Here is a 14,159-nt window from a genome sequence, read left to right on the forward strand (position 1 = left end):
TTGCAGGTTCATGTAAATAATAAGCTGTTGATACACAAGTTTAGATTTTCTTGCCAAGCACCTCCAATTTATTTCAGAAGGTCTTATAGCTTCTTGGAAGGTAATGTAGCTCTATCATAATGGGAACATTTTCAGTGTAATCAACCCAACCTCCAGCGTAACGAGGAATGTCTGAACATTTGGACATTGGTCACTGAAAAAAATCCTCCACAGCCTAAGCTCTTTACAGACGGACACTGTTCACCAAGCAGCGTTGAGAAGCAGCACCGAGACGGCCTGGGCAGCCACGGCCAGTTTCATTATGTCTATCAAAGCTGAATCCCACGAGTCATCAGTCAAAGGCACCTTCTGACGAGAGGGGCAACAGGTGAGAACTTACCAGGTCCAGGTTTGCAGAATAAGGGGCGGGGTCCCAGGCCACCAAGATGACATCTTTGTACAGTGAACTGTCAATGAAGTGATGGCTGGGGTTGGTCAGGATCTGCAAACACACAGAGAACTCATTCCAGAGAACGTGTTTGGTTCTTTAAAATCATATTTTAAAAAGGGATGAGAAGTTTTTCCTTGCTCTGATTCATTTGTAAAAAGTTCCTCAGATTGTTTTCCTCTGGGGGAGGGAGAGAGGCGAGCATCGCATGCTACAGCACTTAAAAGAAATGTTTGGGGAAATGAGTTTTGTTGCTGTGTTTTTTTTTTTAAATCTACCAGTTCTTACATTTCCTCCAAGCACTGTACTCATATCTAGTGGTATCGAATCAGCTCCTGACAGATGTAGCCCCCCAGCTAATTCAGGGCCCCACAAACTTCTCCAGTGTCTCCACAGGCAATTTGGGAGGGGGCTGCAGATGTGGGTGATGAATTATGTTGGCGCCTCAGCGAGCCAGCCCCAGGACGGAGGGGACACGGTGAGCCAGCCCCAGGACGGAGGAGACACGGTGAGCCAGCCTCAGGACGGAGGGGACACGGTGAGCCAGCCCCAGGACGGAGGGGACACGGTGAGCCAGCCTCAGGACGGAGGGGACACAGCGATGTAGCCTCAGGATGGAGGGGACATGGTGAGCCAGTCACCCCTAGTCAGCGTGGTTGAGGGTCCTCCTCTGTGGCTCTAGCTAGACTGGATGAGTTCTTTAATCTCACCTGCCAATCACCTTTTTTTAAACTACATTTTTGAGAAAAAATAATGTATTGGTTTCGATTTTCACAGCTTTTAAGATGTACTTTCTTTTCTTCCTATCTTAATGTTTCTGAAGTTCAAATGCATCTTACAGGTGACATGTGTTTGAACTGGGTGGGCTTATCTCCTCCGCTCTGAAAAGCTGATGTGAAATGAGGGGCGAGTCTTCTAATCAGCGGCCTCTGTGATTAAGGAAACGCGGCCATTGCTTCTGCCCTGCGGTGACCGCCTGGCTCCGGGCGCCACGCGGGAGTCCGACCTTTCATTCTGCAAGCAACTCACCATAAAGCACTCATCCCCTCATATTTCTCTATACAGTTTGAAACTCTAGAAATTGTAATGGTCTGTTCTGAGAATAATTTTGCTACAAATTTGGAAAACATTCTTATTAAGAATACATAGAAAGGAGATATTTTTGTTTTCAATTCAACAATCCATTTTCATTTTTAAAACTTTCAAATAACAGTTCTCAAGCTACCCGACTAGCCGTGAGTTTTGTATCTCTGCTTGTCTCTCCTCCATCCCCTGCGTCCTCGTGGCCACTACTTGTACGTCGAATGTCTTTTCAAAGTCCACACGAGGCAATGTGGTAAGTCTATGATTTTATATATATCACAGATTTTTCCTTTTGACCTTATTTACTCACTTTTTCCTATTCGTGCCACACACCAGTTCCCGTTTCTCTACATCTTTTCCTCATTAATTCTTTATAATCACAAGACCCACAGCAATAAGGAAGGCCGTGGCCACGGGGACTGAACTCTCCCCACTCGCCAGCCAGGCCGCTGGCCGAGCGCGCACCCGAGCGGACAGCCCAGCGCCTTACCTGGGAGTTAATGATGCGCAGGGTGGTTTTGTTCCCCACATCCCTCTCGTAGCCACGGGTTGGAGCAGCGTTAAATCTCAAGACCGCATCGTGAGAATCTAGGGGCACAGAAGTGACAAACTCACTGTTTTTTCTACTTCTCTAGAATAAGCATAATCTAGGAAAATATCTTTCAAGACCGGAAGCTGATTAGACACCGACAGTGAAGAGACCCATTCACGTATTTTTCAGCGACCTGTGTGTTTAGAAAGAGCTGCTGCCTAGGGGCAGGTCAGCGTGGAGGCACAAATCCGGGCGGTCACACCTGGCCCCGCGTCATCTCAGTCATACAGAGATGCTTACGTGCCCACATTCTTTACAACGGGGGGCTTTTAACAGCCATTCGCCTAAAGTCTCCAAATCACTTTGAGGATGGAATCAGTGGGGACAGGTAAGGATGCTACAAACAGGCTGCTCACCTGCGGCTCCTCACGGCTTGCAGAGCAGGGAGGCTGCTCCTGGGGCCGCCAACGCCGAGGCCTGCGCCAAGGCCAAGTGCGTCTCTCATGCACTCAGAGCCACAGCCTGCAGCGCACCTTGACCACTTTTGGGTGCTGGTTTGTGCTTAAAAAAGAAAACCACCCCTAGTTTCTGTGCACCTTGACATACTGGTGACAATGCCAAGAAGGCCCGTGAGAGCCACCTTGGCACACACTCTTCCTCCTCTTGCAGAAATGGCCGGACTTGCTGCCTGAGCCTGGAGGAAGGGAGGTGCCACCAATTGCACCTGCAATCAAAGCTATTTATAGTATTCCTAGTCCACGGGGCACACCTCGGTTCACAGAGCTTCAACCCCAACACAGATCCACGTCTCTCTGCATTGGACCGGACAGTCAGACTTTCCCAAGTTCTCTGAGGTCTCCAGAACAAGGCTCTGGTGCAGGCTGGCAAGGGAGACAAGAGCTGGGGTAGAGGACCGCGGGCTCACCTGACTAAGGCACGGAAATGGGGGAGATGTTCGCCCCTTTCCACACAGCAGTCTCTATATATACACGTCTTAAAATTTCCTGTGCCGAGTAATTAATTCTTAGAAACTAGCCTGAAAACAGGCGTAATCAGCTATAAGGGAATTTCCATAGGCTATCTTTAGCTTCATAATTCTATGCACATTCTAAGTTCAACTTGGAGCAATGGCAATGCCTATTTATGAGAGAGTGAGAGGGGAGATTATGCATTTCTGATCTGCCAAAGAGTCTTGTGGATACAGGCTGCACTTATGGTGACCATACCCCTCAAGTCCCTGAAGCAGCCTGCCTTCTTCACCTGAGTCCTGCTGTCCCCTCCCGAGGAGTCTCCTGGGAGAGATCTTCCTAACCTCTAAGTGGTAGAGCCTCTGCATGTGTGTCACCCCTAAAACCACTTTGCAAAAGGTGCCTCTCTGAACAAGTGTCGAACTCAAAAGAATCCAGGCTCCAGTGTTGAGAACCAAGATCACCATACTTTTGGAACACAAACAATGCATAAAGGGAAGGTGACTAAGTCATCGAAAAGTACTACAATGTTCTTTTAGGAGAAATTTGCAGTAGTCAGCAAGCTATGACCTGCCTCCAGTTTTAGTAAATAAAGTTGTACTGTGACAGACACACTCACTTGTTTATCTATTGTCTGTAGTGGCAGAGCTGAGCTGTGAGACCCTATGGCTCACAAAGCTCAAAACCTTTACTACCTGGCTCCTAGGAGTAAGAAGTTTCCACTCTCAGGATTCTTACATTTTGGTCTCAGGACCCCTTTACATTCTTGAAGATGTATGACAACCCAAAGATGTTATGTTTATTTAAACTATATCTATCAATATATACCATATTAGAAAATAAAACAGAAAAAAAAAGTTTATTAGTTTAATTTAAAATAACGTATTTTGATGAAAAACACATTTTCAAAAACAAAAAAACAGTGAGAAGACTGGCACTGTTTTAAATGTTTGCAAGTCTCATTAATGAGTGACTTTTCAGAACACTTTCTTTCTCCTGGTTGCTTGTGCATGAGTCAGCTGCAATATACTGCTTCAGTTGAAATACATAAAGACTCAGATGTACTGCCAGAAATGGGCAGAATATCTGAAGTCTTTGCAGATCACTGGGAATAGTCTTCTTCGATAATTCACCAAAACTTGATAAGTTATAGTTTCATAAAAGGTAGTTGCAATGAGGAATGTGACACAGTGTCAATGAACTTTTCATGCGGTTACATTAAAACCCATCTGTTTATCTTGCTCTTACAGTGTATAATTCTGGAACACTGTGCAGTGATCGTCTGGAGCCATCAGTTCAGTAAGTTACCCAGATCTTCCAAATACTGATGCATTTGGTTATAAAGTAAATCAAGCTCATGCTTGAAAGCCTGAATTTTATCATCTGCAGCAAACACTGTCAGCTATTTTCCCAAGAGTGACAGGCTCACTTAATCTGTTTTTTGAGAGAATATCTGCCAATGCCCAAGACTGAATAAAGTCTGTCAGACACTTGTTTGAGGTAAAACGCGTGTTCATGATAAAGCGGCTAGTTCCACTCACAACTCACACAGACGCTCTCCCACTGTGTGCTGGTCTGCCCGGTGCCTTTCAGGTTATGTCCCACTTGGTCTTAAAATTGCGGGTACTCAGAGATTTAATAAAATCATCTATCCATAAGTGAAACTGGCCCTTTTTCTTAATGCTACGCTTGGCAGCGAAAATACCATGCTTAGTAGAGTTGGGTCTCCTGCCTTGTGGGCCCTTGATTTGTGCTAAGAAACAGTTCTCTCCACCAATGCGTCTACAACAGCAGTAAATGTCAACAGTTAAAAAAATCTTTGAGTATTATTTAAAAAATATTTTCTCCTCGTGAGTCCCTGCAAGGGTCTTGGATTTCCAGGAGTAAGCAGACCCCACTGGGTGAACTCAGGCCTAAGGCAACCCCGTGTGACAGGACAGAGCGTGAGGGAAGCTGCAGCAGGGAGGTAAAGTTCAGGCACTGAGAGGGGTCAGGACTCCCACAGCACAGCTCCCCACTGGACCAGGCCGCCCTCAGACAGCCCCGGCGAAGGCTGAGGTCGACAAGCCACAGATCCCAAGTGGTGGCTGCATTTCAAATTAATCAAGCAATTCCGAATTCATCACATCACTCCTGAAAGCATCACAGCTTTTAAATGCTGGAGTTTCACACAGGGTTGTGTTTTAAGCCTTCAAACTACTTCAAAGGCACAGAAATGCAATGCAGCTGACCTCCTTTAGCAGTGGGTTGAGTCTGAAGAGCTAAAAGGCCAGTTTTGTGAGAGGCAGGGAGGGAGAGCCAGAGGCTGGAGGCTGCGTGGATACCGACTGACGCTCCTTAAAGCTGTCTGTGAGCAGCATCAGAGGATGGGAGGGAGGCGTGTGGGGCAGGACTAGCTGAGAGTGCGTCTGTCAGGCTGGCTGGCGTGTTTTGTAAACATATGTCTGGCTGTGTGTGCACTGCCTTGATAATGCACCTTGAAAACTAAGTTGTCCCTTCACATTTAAAAAGAAGGAAGAGATCAGCCAGCAAGCACCAGGGGAATAAAGTAAAGCACCACTTCTGGAGGAGAATTTCCAGGGTAGAGGGGTTCCTGTTGACCTTGAGAACAGAGCCAGGCTAAGTGCACTCACTGAAGGGAGATTAAGGCCCTTCCCCTTCCTGGAGCAGCCAGCCAGGAGGCTCAGGGGCCCTCGGTCTCTGCCCTGTTCTGGGCAAGTCCCCCTCCTCCTCTCCCACACGCATCCGCATCCAGAGCACGGACTCTGCAACAGTGAGCAAGGGAAAGCCTGCAGTCCCCAGGAGCTTCATCGCTCCTCTCCTGGGACTCCTGCAGCGTGACTTATTTTTCCATGCCCTCACATCCCGGCTCTGGAGCGATCTCTCTAAAATAAAAAGTAGACCCCTCACCCCTCTGCTTCAAGGACTGCAGTGCCTCTCCGCATGGCCCAGGGTCAGAGCTGGAGCTTCTGAACACCCGGGTTGGGGTTTGATGGAATCCAGGCTCTGCCCACTGGGCCTTCTAGGTGCCTACGTTTCCTTACCCATAAAACAGGAATAACTGTATCTACTACTTTGGGTTGTAAGGCTTCCAGCAGCTAACACATAAAAGCATTTGGTGCTGGGCCTGGTCTGCTGTAAACACCTACTGTGTGGTGCCTATGACGACGACGACTTAGTGAAGTCTAACTTCTGGGTGTGATGCTCCTGCTGACCTCCTGCGGCCTGTCCAGCTTACTCCCCTCCCCTCCCGGGGGTGCCCCTGCAGCTCCCTGCCCGAGCGCTGCACCCCTGGCCTGGCTTCCCCTCTCCGGTCATTGCCAACCTCCTCTCTGCCCAGGCACCAGCCCTCACAGGGGTTAGGGCTGCGCCCTTCCCTCTCCGTCCATACCTCTCAGTGCCCCTCCTAAACACAGTGCCGCTGCGCGCACAGTCCGCCTTCCCCACAACACTGCAGAGGACTCGAGGCCGAGGTCTGTTCCCTACCATCTCTGGGTCACTCGTAGCTGGCATAGTTGTCAGGCCTCAGAGAGGTGGGGATCAATAAATAATGCTTGTTCAATGACTCTGATCTTTCATGCTTTTTTGAAGGAAACAGGACACACCCAATCCAGCCTCCACCCACTGGGGAGCACTGTAAGTTCCACTCCCTATATACCCCGGCCCCCCCCATCCCACACACTTTGCAGAATTTGAGTTTCAAGTACACAGATCCTGATCTCCGGTATCAAGGCCACCACTGTTAGCGCAGAAAAGACATTGCTCCTCTGCAGTGTGTTTCCACAGGACTGCTGGCAGCCGACCTCGCTACTGAATTACTATTTACATATATGGGTGACAGAAAACCTCACTGGTTCTAGGAAAGAATGTCCCACATTTCCAAAACAGTTTAGTTTGCTTTTCAATAACATATTCCACATGGAGGTGTTGACAACTGCTACAACTTTCTTAAAAACAGTTACAGGGCATGACTCGGTGTAAGAGCTGAGAAACAGGACTGCACTGCCTGTGGAACCAGCAGAGGGAGCTGGAGGGAAGCGCCCGGGAGGAGCCCGAGGGCGAGACCTCCTCCCGGGTGGGGTGTGACTGCTGGGTATTCAGACACGGTTCTGCAGGGAGGGGTCTCCTGGCAGCGCCCACAGGGAGCCAGCCCCAGGGGCTTTACTGGCTTTGCCCTTAATTTTTTGTAAGACTACGTTGGTCAGTGTTTTGATCTTCACTTAGCCAAGCCACATGAGATTTTTAGGGGCCAAGATGAATTTAGCTAACTAGTACAGCATGCCCCAATATTCCAAGCTGCCTAGAGGAATCTGCTAGGCATTGTTTTTATTAAGAGAGCCAATAACAGCTCTGTGTTGATAAGCACTGATAAGCACGTACACAGTCAGGTGAGCAGGAAGAGAGAAGTCACCACCTCACATGCAGCTCTGGTTAAGAGATATCAGCTTATAAAAATGAAGGACTTTTTCTTTTTAAAACTAGTGTTATGCTATGATAACATATTTTTAAAATGGTAGGTACCAAACTGGATTCAAAAAACATAGGCAAAACACTAGAGAATTTGAAAAACTGTGTTTTTCAGTTGAGATTCTACAGTTCTAATCACGAAACTTCATATCAGTGCATACATTAAAATTAAACTTGGGTACTAGAAATTAACAAAGATATAAGTGACATTCCATGTTCCCCACAAATGTGCAATGACCAGTGTCTTTCATACTCGAGTCCAAATTCTGAACAGAGTTTACGAGACTCTGGTCAGAGACATTTATGCCAGAATGGGAGCAGGGGAATTCTCCCTGGCATGCAGGAGCAATCCAAATGTGCAACTATGGTGCAGAGGTGTTTAACACACAGCAAAACCAGACCAGAAGCCAGTTACTGCCTGCTTTACAGCATGATACTTAAATTCCTTCTTACATTATTAATAATGGCCCTGGAAACGGGGGAGAGCTGTGGTGTTACTACGCTCCAGGGACCTCTAACCACTGCTTTCCCTAATCAATTGCAGGCTGCTCTGCTCCAGCTTTGGCTGCCCATTTATGTGACACATGGACAGTTATTATGGGCCTGCTGTAATGTCAGCGTGGGGACTCTGGGACCCCAGACCTCAAGTCTGGACTTGTGCCTTGTTTTGTTTTTTTTACTTAAAGAAATTTTTCACATTCAGCCTCATTCCCAAGAACATCCGAGATGAGGTCTGGGTTGTGGAGCCTGAATACCATGGCATGCAACCCCCCTCCCCAATTTAAAGAGGGTCTGGACATCAACCCCTCCTGAAGGACACAGAACTACTAATGAGTCCAGGAAACAACAGCTGCCCCGAGTGTCACTTCCAGATTAGTAACGAGTAACACTGTCTGTTGTGAGTGTGTATTAGGCTTGGTCCTTTCACGTTGGCTCTTCAGGCTGGGGCTGTGTCTGATTCACAGTGGCCCTCGGGCACCTGTACAGAGCTGGCACACAGTAGGGGCTAAGTAGCTGTTTGCTCACTGGTGCAGCAACAGAATTAGCCTGGGCAGAGAGTGAAGTCTACGTCCTTAAAGCAAAGACTGACGTTCCCTGAAGAAGGAATTCGGCATCCAGACTGCAACAGAGAAACCCAGCCTGGGTTTTCCACCTGCCAGCCTGTCCTGCAGATTTCGGGCTCCAGATATCAACTCATACCTAAACTCCCAGACTACCTGCCAGCACTACGAGTTTCAGAATTTCCAGTCCCCAGAATCACAGGAGCAAGTCATTAAAATATAGCTTTCTCTCTACACGTATATCCCATCAGTCAGTTTCTCTGGACCGGCCTGACACAGGAACTATGAAGTGGAGAAGGGAAGATGGGAGCCCAGGTGTGGTCCTGTTATTTCCCATCTTGGAGAAGGGCCCTGCTAGGTGCACTGGCCCTGACCCAAAAGTTAAATCTGTACCAACAGGTCAGAACTCATTGTTGGGACAGGAATTATGTTCTCTCAACAGCAATCGGGCTCTCCTCAAAGCCCACAATGTCAGTTTAGTCCCCAACTAACTATAATCAGAGCATTGAATGCTTCTCTTTGGAGCTGACACCCCTAACTGCCTTTGATCCGTGGGCATCTGCTTTCCTTTCTCGCCCCTTTGTTTGTTTCCCACAACTCCACCAGACTAGGGCTCATCAGGCGTTTGTGGGCCAGGCTGGGAGACTATCAACTCAGAACATCATTTCTAAGGGAGCAGAAGGGTCTTGGCTGCAAAAGGCTGGGACGCTGGCCTTCCGCTCCCCCTGGACCGAGCTATGGGTCCAAAAGTGCCCCAAACGACACCTCCGCTGGGATCCCAAACAGGCTCCTCGGTCCCAGCCAGAGAGAAGCAGCCTCCAGCTAACGCCCTGGGCACCCAGGGCCAGACCCGCGCTGCCCGTGGGAGCCGGAGGAAGGTGGCGAGGGAGCCAGCCCCTAACCACGGCGAGTCCCCAGGACACCCACCTATCTCCTCCCCCAGGGAGGAGTTGAGGATGGCGCCGGCGGACATGACCACGGCGCAGGAGCGCAGGCCGCGCGGGTGCAGCTGGCCGAGGGGCACGGCGGGCACCAGCGCGCGCCAGCCCAGCGCCGAGAAGGGCGGCTCGGTGCCGTCGAGGGTGCGCACCCGCGCCCGGCGCAGCGCGCACAGCAGGGCGGCGGGGCTGCGGCCGGCCGCGCGCCGCCCGCGGAAGCGCACGCCGTGCTTGTTGGCCGCCAGGTAGTCCCGCATGGCCCTCTGCAGGCGCGGCGCCAGCATCCTGGAGGACACGGCGCCCCGCCAGAGCCGGTGCAGGAAGGCCCGGGACATGGGCGAGCGCAGCCTGTCCCCGTCGGCGCCCTCCTCGGGCGCGCGGCCCCTGCCCGGCTGCCCCGGCCTCTTCTTCACCGGCGACGCGCCCTCCCGCCGGCCGGGGCGCCTGCGGGACAGGGGCTCCGGGGGCCCCCCGGCGTGGCTGTGAGGCCCCGGCTGACCGGCCGCCAAAAAGGAGTGGTCCTCGCGGTAGAAAGTACTTTGAGATTTTCTCCCAATCTGGGATGAAAAGATCTCTTCGCCTTCAACCCCAGCTTGCGCCCGGGCCCATTTCGGCAGGTCTCGCGGCCCCTTGTTCGCGTCCAGGATTTCGGGCAAGGAGGGCTCGTGCATGGCACCCATGATGGCCCTCTGCTTCCCCTGCACGGGCGAGAGCCTCCTGGTCTCCAGGAAGGCCAAGGAGCTGGGCACGGGCTCGGCGGGGTTGCTGTCCGTGAAGTAGATGAAAATCAGCAGGAAGAGGAGCCCCCACGTAAATATCCCGCAAAGCATTCGTTGTCTCCATTGCTTCAAGTGTGGTTTCATGGCAGGTCTCTGGGCTCAGCGGCTGGTGTCCCGAAGCGGGCCGGGCACAGTGAACCTGAAAAACAGGTCTACGGTTAGCCAACGTGGACACCTGCTCAGACATCATCGGGACGATCCATCTACGCAGTGTTCCTGTAGGAGAGGGTCAGAACGGGCATCAGGGACCAGGGTCATGGGGGGGTATATTCACCTGTCATATTTCCCCCAACCCCCACCTCTGCAAAGGGGTCCTGCCATCAGCTGACAGCCTTGGGGGAGAGGCGGTGGAGTGGGTGTACATCTGGAAACCCTCCCCAGGTCACTCTGACATGTTTGTCTCCTGACCTTGCCCACTGGGTGATAGGTGGGGGCCATCCCAAGGACCTGTCCCTGAACTGGGTTTATAGCATTATAATTTGGTAAAGCAAAGCAGGGGAGTTGGGCAGAGTTTGCCATCTCTCCCTGCTTACCAGACAGCCAAAAGCCCAAAGCCCTCATACTGTACAGCAGCATGGCTGTGATTTCTAAGGGGTGACAACCACGTCTGATTCTTCATGGTCTCCCCAGGTCTGGGAGGCTGCCCGGAATGTACCAGACGTCCACCTAGGGTCCCGTGTCTGGGAGGCTGCCCGGAATGTACCAGACGTCCACCTAGGGTCCCGTGTCTGGGAGGCTGCCCGGAATGTACCAGACGTCCACCTAGGGTCAGTGACTGCTGCTGCAGGGCGATGCTATGCCAAGGGGTCTGTGGACTTCAGTAGTGCCCCAAATAATGCCCACCTACTTCACCCTCAGCCTGAGTCTCTGAGGAAATAAGAAGGAAGTATGTTCGATTTTTACATAAAAGAGAAGAGAGCTTGTTGATTCCAGACGAGCCTCCAACAGAGAAAGGCTGACAAAGGCGGCAGAGGCGAAAAGCTAAGGGAACGTTAGTGAGAAGGAGCCTCTTCCATGCAGCATTGCAACCCATGTGTACTGCTACACTGATTCCTGGTAGTACAGTGCTTGGCACTAAGGGAAACAATAAGACATTAACAAGAAATGCACCTAAGTTTCAGGAGTGTAAGCCAAGCCTCAGAAAGGCAAAAACATACGGCATGCTTGTGGAATGATCACCGAGCTTGCTGGCACTTAGAGCTGAGAGCGCAGCAGCCAGCACCAGAGGACCCTGAATTAGTATGAGCTGAAGGATGGCCAGAGCCTGTGTGTGTGCGTGTGTGGCAGGGCCTGCACGCTTGCACGGCTGTGTTTGGGTGACACTGTTGGAAGGGTTACCGCAGAAACCCCGGTGGGGCGCAGGGCTGCCTGTCACTGCATCCAATTCAAGGGAGGCACTGTTGAATCATATAAGGCGTTTATTGAGAAGGCGGACCAACCCAGAAGACAGGGACATAGGAGCACCCCAGGCCTGAGGGATCGGTTATATGGGGCAAACGGGCTGGGAGTGGAATGCAGCTATGTGCAGTCCTGGAAGTCATTCTTTTGATCTTGGTCCCCTGGGGATGTCTCAATAAGGTGAGATCTTCACTCTTTTGATCTTGATGACCTGGCAATGTCAATGACAAGGTGATATCTTAACCCATTGTTCACAGCCACCTCCTTGATTGCTTCAATCTAGCATCGAAAGGTGTGTAGGGTACAAAGGCCTAGGAGAAAGAAGCCTAAGGGGGAAAAACACACACTTAAACCCCTGCTTACACATGTGCTCTACGATTCTGTAAGTAATATAATTATATTTCATATTAATTCAGGTGCTCAATCTTTGGACATTGTAAGTGCCCCTGTCAGAAGTAGGGAGAGCATTTGGTGAACACTTAACTGGAAAGTTATGCCCTTTCAGCCATGGGGAACCTCAAGGGCCTACCTGGGCATCTCGGCTGTGTGAGAAACAGGCAAGTGAAGTTCTCTGAGCAAGGGCAGGATGTGCTGCTTGCATGGGCTTTAGGAAGACGACTTTGTAGCAGGTAAGGGGGGCAGGGAGGAGTGTTAAGAGGTCATTAGTGGAGATCAGACTTTCAGGCAGAGCTGATGGGAGGAGCCGGGGGATCAGTGAGTGGTCTAACCCTTCTCTGGCATGGGCTGCTTGCTGCTCCAACACCAAGGCATGTGAGGTGTGGCCACAACGCAACACCACACTAGGGATTTTACTCAGATGAAAGCTGAAATCAAAATGAGTGACACCTCAGTCAGCATCTTCACCTTGGGAAGCTACACACTGCCTCTGGTGGAAAAAAGATACGCTCAAGTAAGAAAGCACATTTGCCTTGTGGCCCTGCAAGTGATTAAAGATGGACACAGATTCTCTGACCCTCCTCCTGTGGAGAGAAGTGTCTATGTCTCCTCCCCTTGAATAAAGGTGGGGGGAGGTCGGCTGATCAGCTGTTAGGCCCAGATCTAGCTGATTCCACTTTCTGCCTCTTAAACAGCTCACTCTGGAGAAGCCAGCTACCCACAGAGATGTCTCTGTAACCCGAGTCCTCCACGCAGCGAGGAGGCCCCAGCTAGCCTGTGGAAAGGCACACAGACTGACAGATGCCAGCCTTCCCTGGCTGTGCCACCATCCCTGCCCCATCCTGGAGGGCCAGCCCAGTGGAGCTCTGAGGATCTCAGCCCCAGCCCAACTCTGACTACACCCTCAGGGAAGACCCCGGGTAAGAACCCAGCTAAGCCAGTCAACCCACAGAGCATGAGTAACAGTGAGACACTGTTGCTCTGAGCTGCTGAAATTTGACATGATCTGTTACATCATCACAGATGACTGGAACAGGGTCTAATAAAGATGCCAAGTGAGAAGTGCCCAGAATGTTTCTGACAACTGTGGCATTTTGAGGTAAATGAGAGTCTAGCCTCTTAGAGGGATTATATAAAAACCAACATTCATTTCAATGCATAAATTGTGGCTTCTAAAAGTGTTTGCTTTACCTTGTCTTCACAGGGAAGTAAGGCTGTAGACAGTCATAAATTAAAAACATAGAATATGCTCTAACCAAGCCAGAGACATTGACGCCAGAAATGAACATAAAAGAAATAACACCTTCAGTTAGCTTTCCGTGTGCCAGGCCCTGTGCTCAGCACTTTTCCTGGACTATCTCCGAGAGTTTGCTCTTCCCAGCATCTAATAAGGTAGGAAATACTGCTATATCCAATTTATTTTCTCTTTAACTTTATTTTTCCTATCACTATTTATCCCCCCTATACTCTCCTCCACCTCCACCCAACCCTCTTCATCCCCCCCAACGAGCACACTGTTGTCCATGGCCATGAGTTCTCTCTCTCTCTTTTCTTCGCTCAAACACTCCACACCCCCAGACCCCTCACCGAGCTGTCAGCCTACTCACTATCTTTCTCTCTTTTGCTTGTTAGTTCAATGTGTTCATTAGATTCCACATATGAGCGAAATAATATAGTATTTATCTTTCTCTGACTGGCTTATTTCACTTAGCAAAATATTCCCCAGGTCCATCCATGCTGTCCCAAAGGGTAAACTTGTCTTCATTTTTATGGCCAAGTAGTACTCCATTGTATAAATATATCGTAGCTGTTTTATCCACTTACCTACTGATGGACACTTGGGTTGCTTCCAAATCTTGGCTATTGTAAATAACGCTGCAATGACATAGGGATACGTAAATTCTTTTGAATTAGTGTTCCGGGTTTTTCAGATAAATTGCCATAAGTGGAATCACTGGATCACAGGCAGTTTCATTTTTAATTTTTTGAGGAAACTCCATATTGTTTTCTACAGTGACTGCACCAGTCTGCATGCCTACAAGCAGTGCACAGGAGTTCCCTTTTCTCCACAACCTCGCCAGCACTTGCTGTTTGCTGATTTATTGATGAT

At 50.0% G+C, this 14,159-nt stretch overlaps 1 protein-coding gene across 1 annotated transcript in view; it reads right to left on the minus strand.

Annotated features, from left to right (window-relative positions):
• ST6GAL2 (ST6 beta-galactoside alpha-2,6-sialyltransferase 2) overlaps positions 1-13,898 on the minus strand; it is a 31,353-nt gene extending 17,455 nt beyond the window's left edge. Inside the window, exons 1-4 of the mRNA XM_087820732.1 lie at positions 13,874-13,898; positions 9,466-10,394; positions 2,001-2,098; positions 380-481 (exon numbers count right to left, since the gene is read on the minus strand). Of these exons, the coding sequence (XP_087676858.1) occupies positions 380-481; positions 2,001-2,098; positions 9,466-10,339 (1,074 nt within the window). The 5' untranslated portion in view covers positions 10,340-10,394; positions 13,874-13,898. The remainder of the gene's footprint in view (positions 1-379; positions 482-2,000; positions 2,099-9,465; positions 10,395-13,873) is intronic.
• Between the last annotated feature and the right edge of the window lie 261 nt (positions 13,899-14,159).

Source organism: Miniopterus natalensis, chromosome 9 (assembly GCF_054644295.1).
Source record: "Miniopterus natalensis isolate mMinNat1 chromosome 9, mMinNat1.hap1, whole genome shotgun sequence".
Taxonomy (NCBI): Eukaryota; Metazoa; Chordata; class Mammalia; order Chiroptera; family Miniopteridae; genus Miniopterus; species Miniopterus natalensis.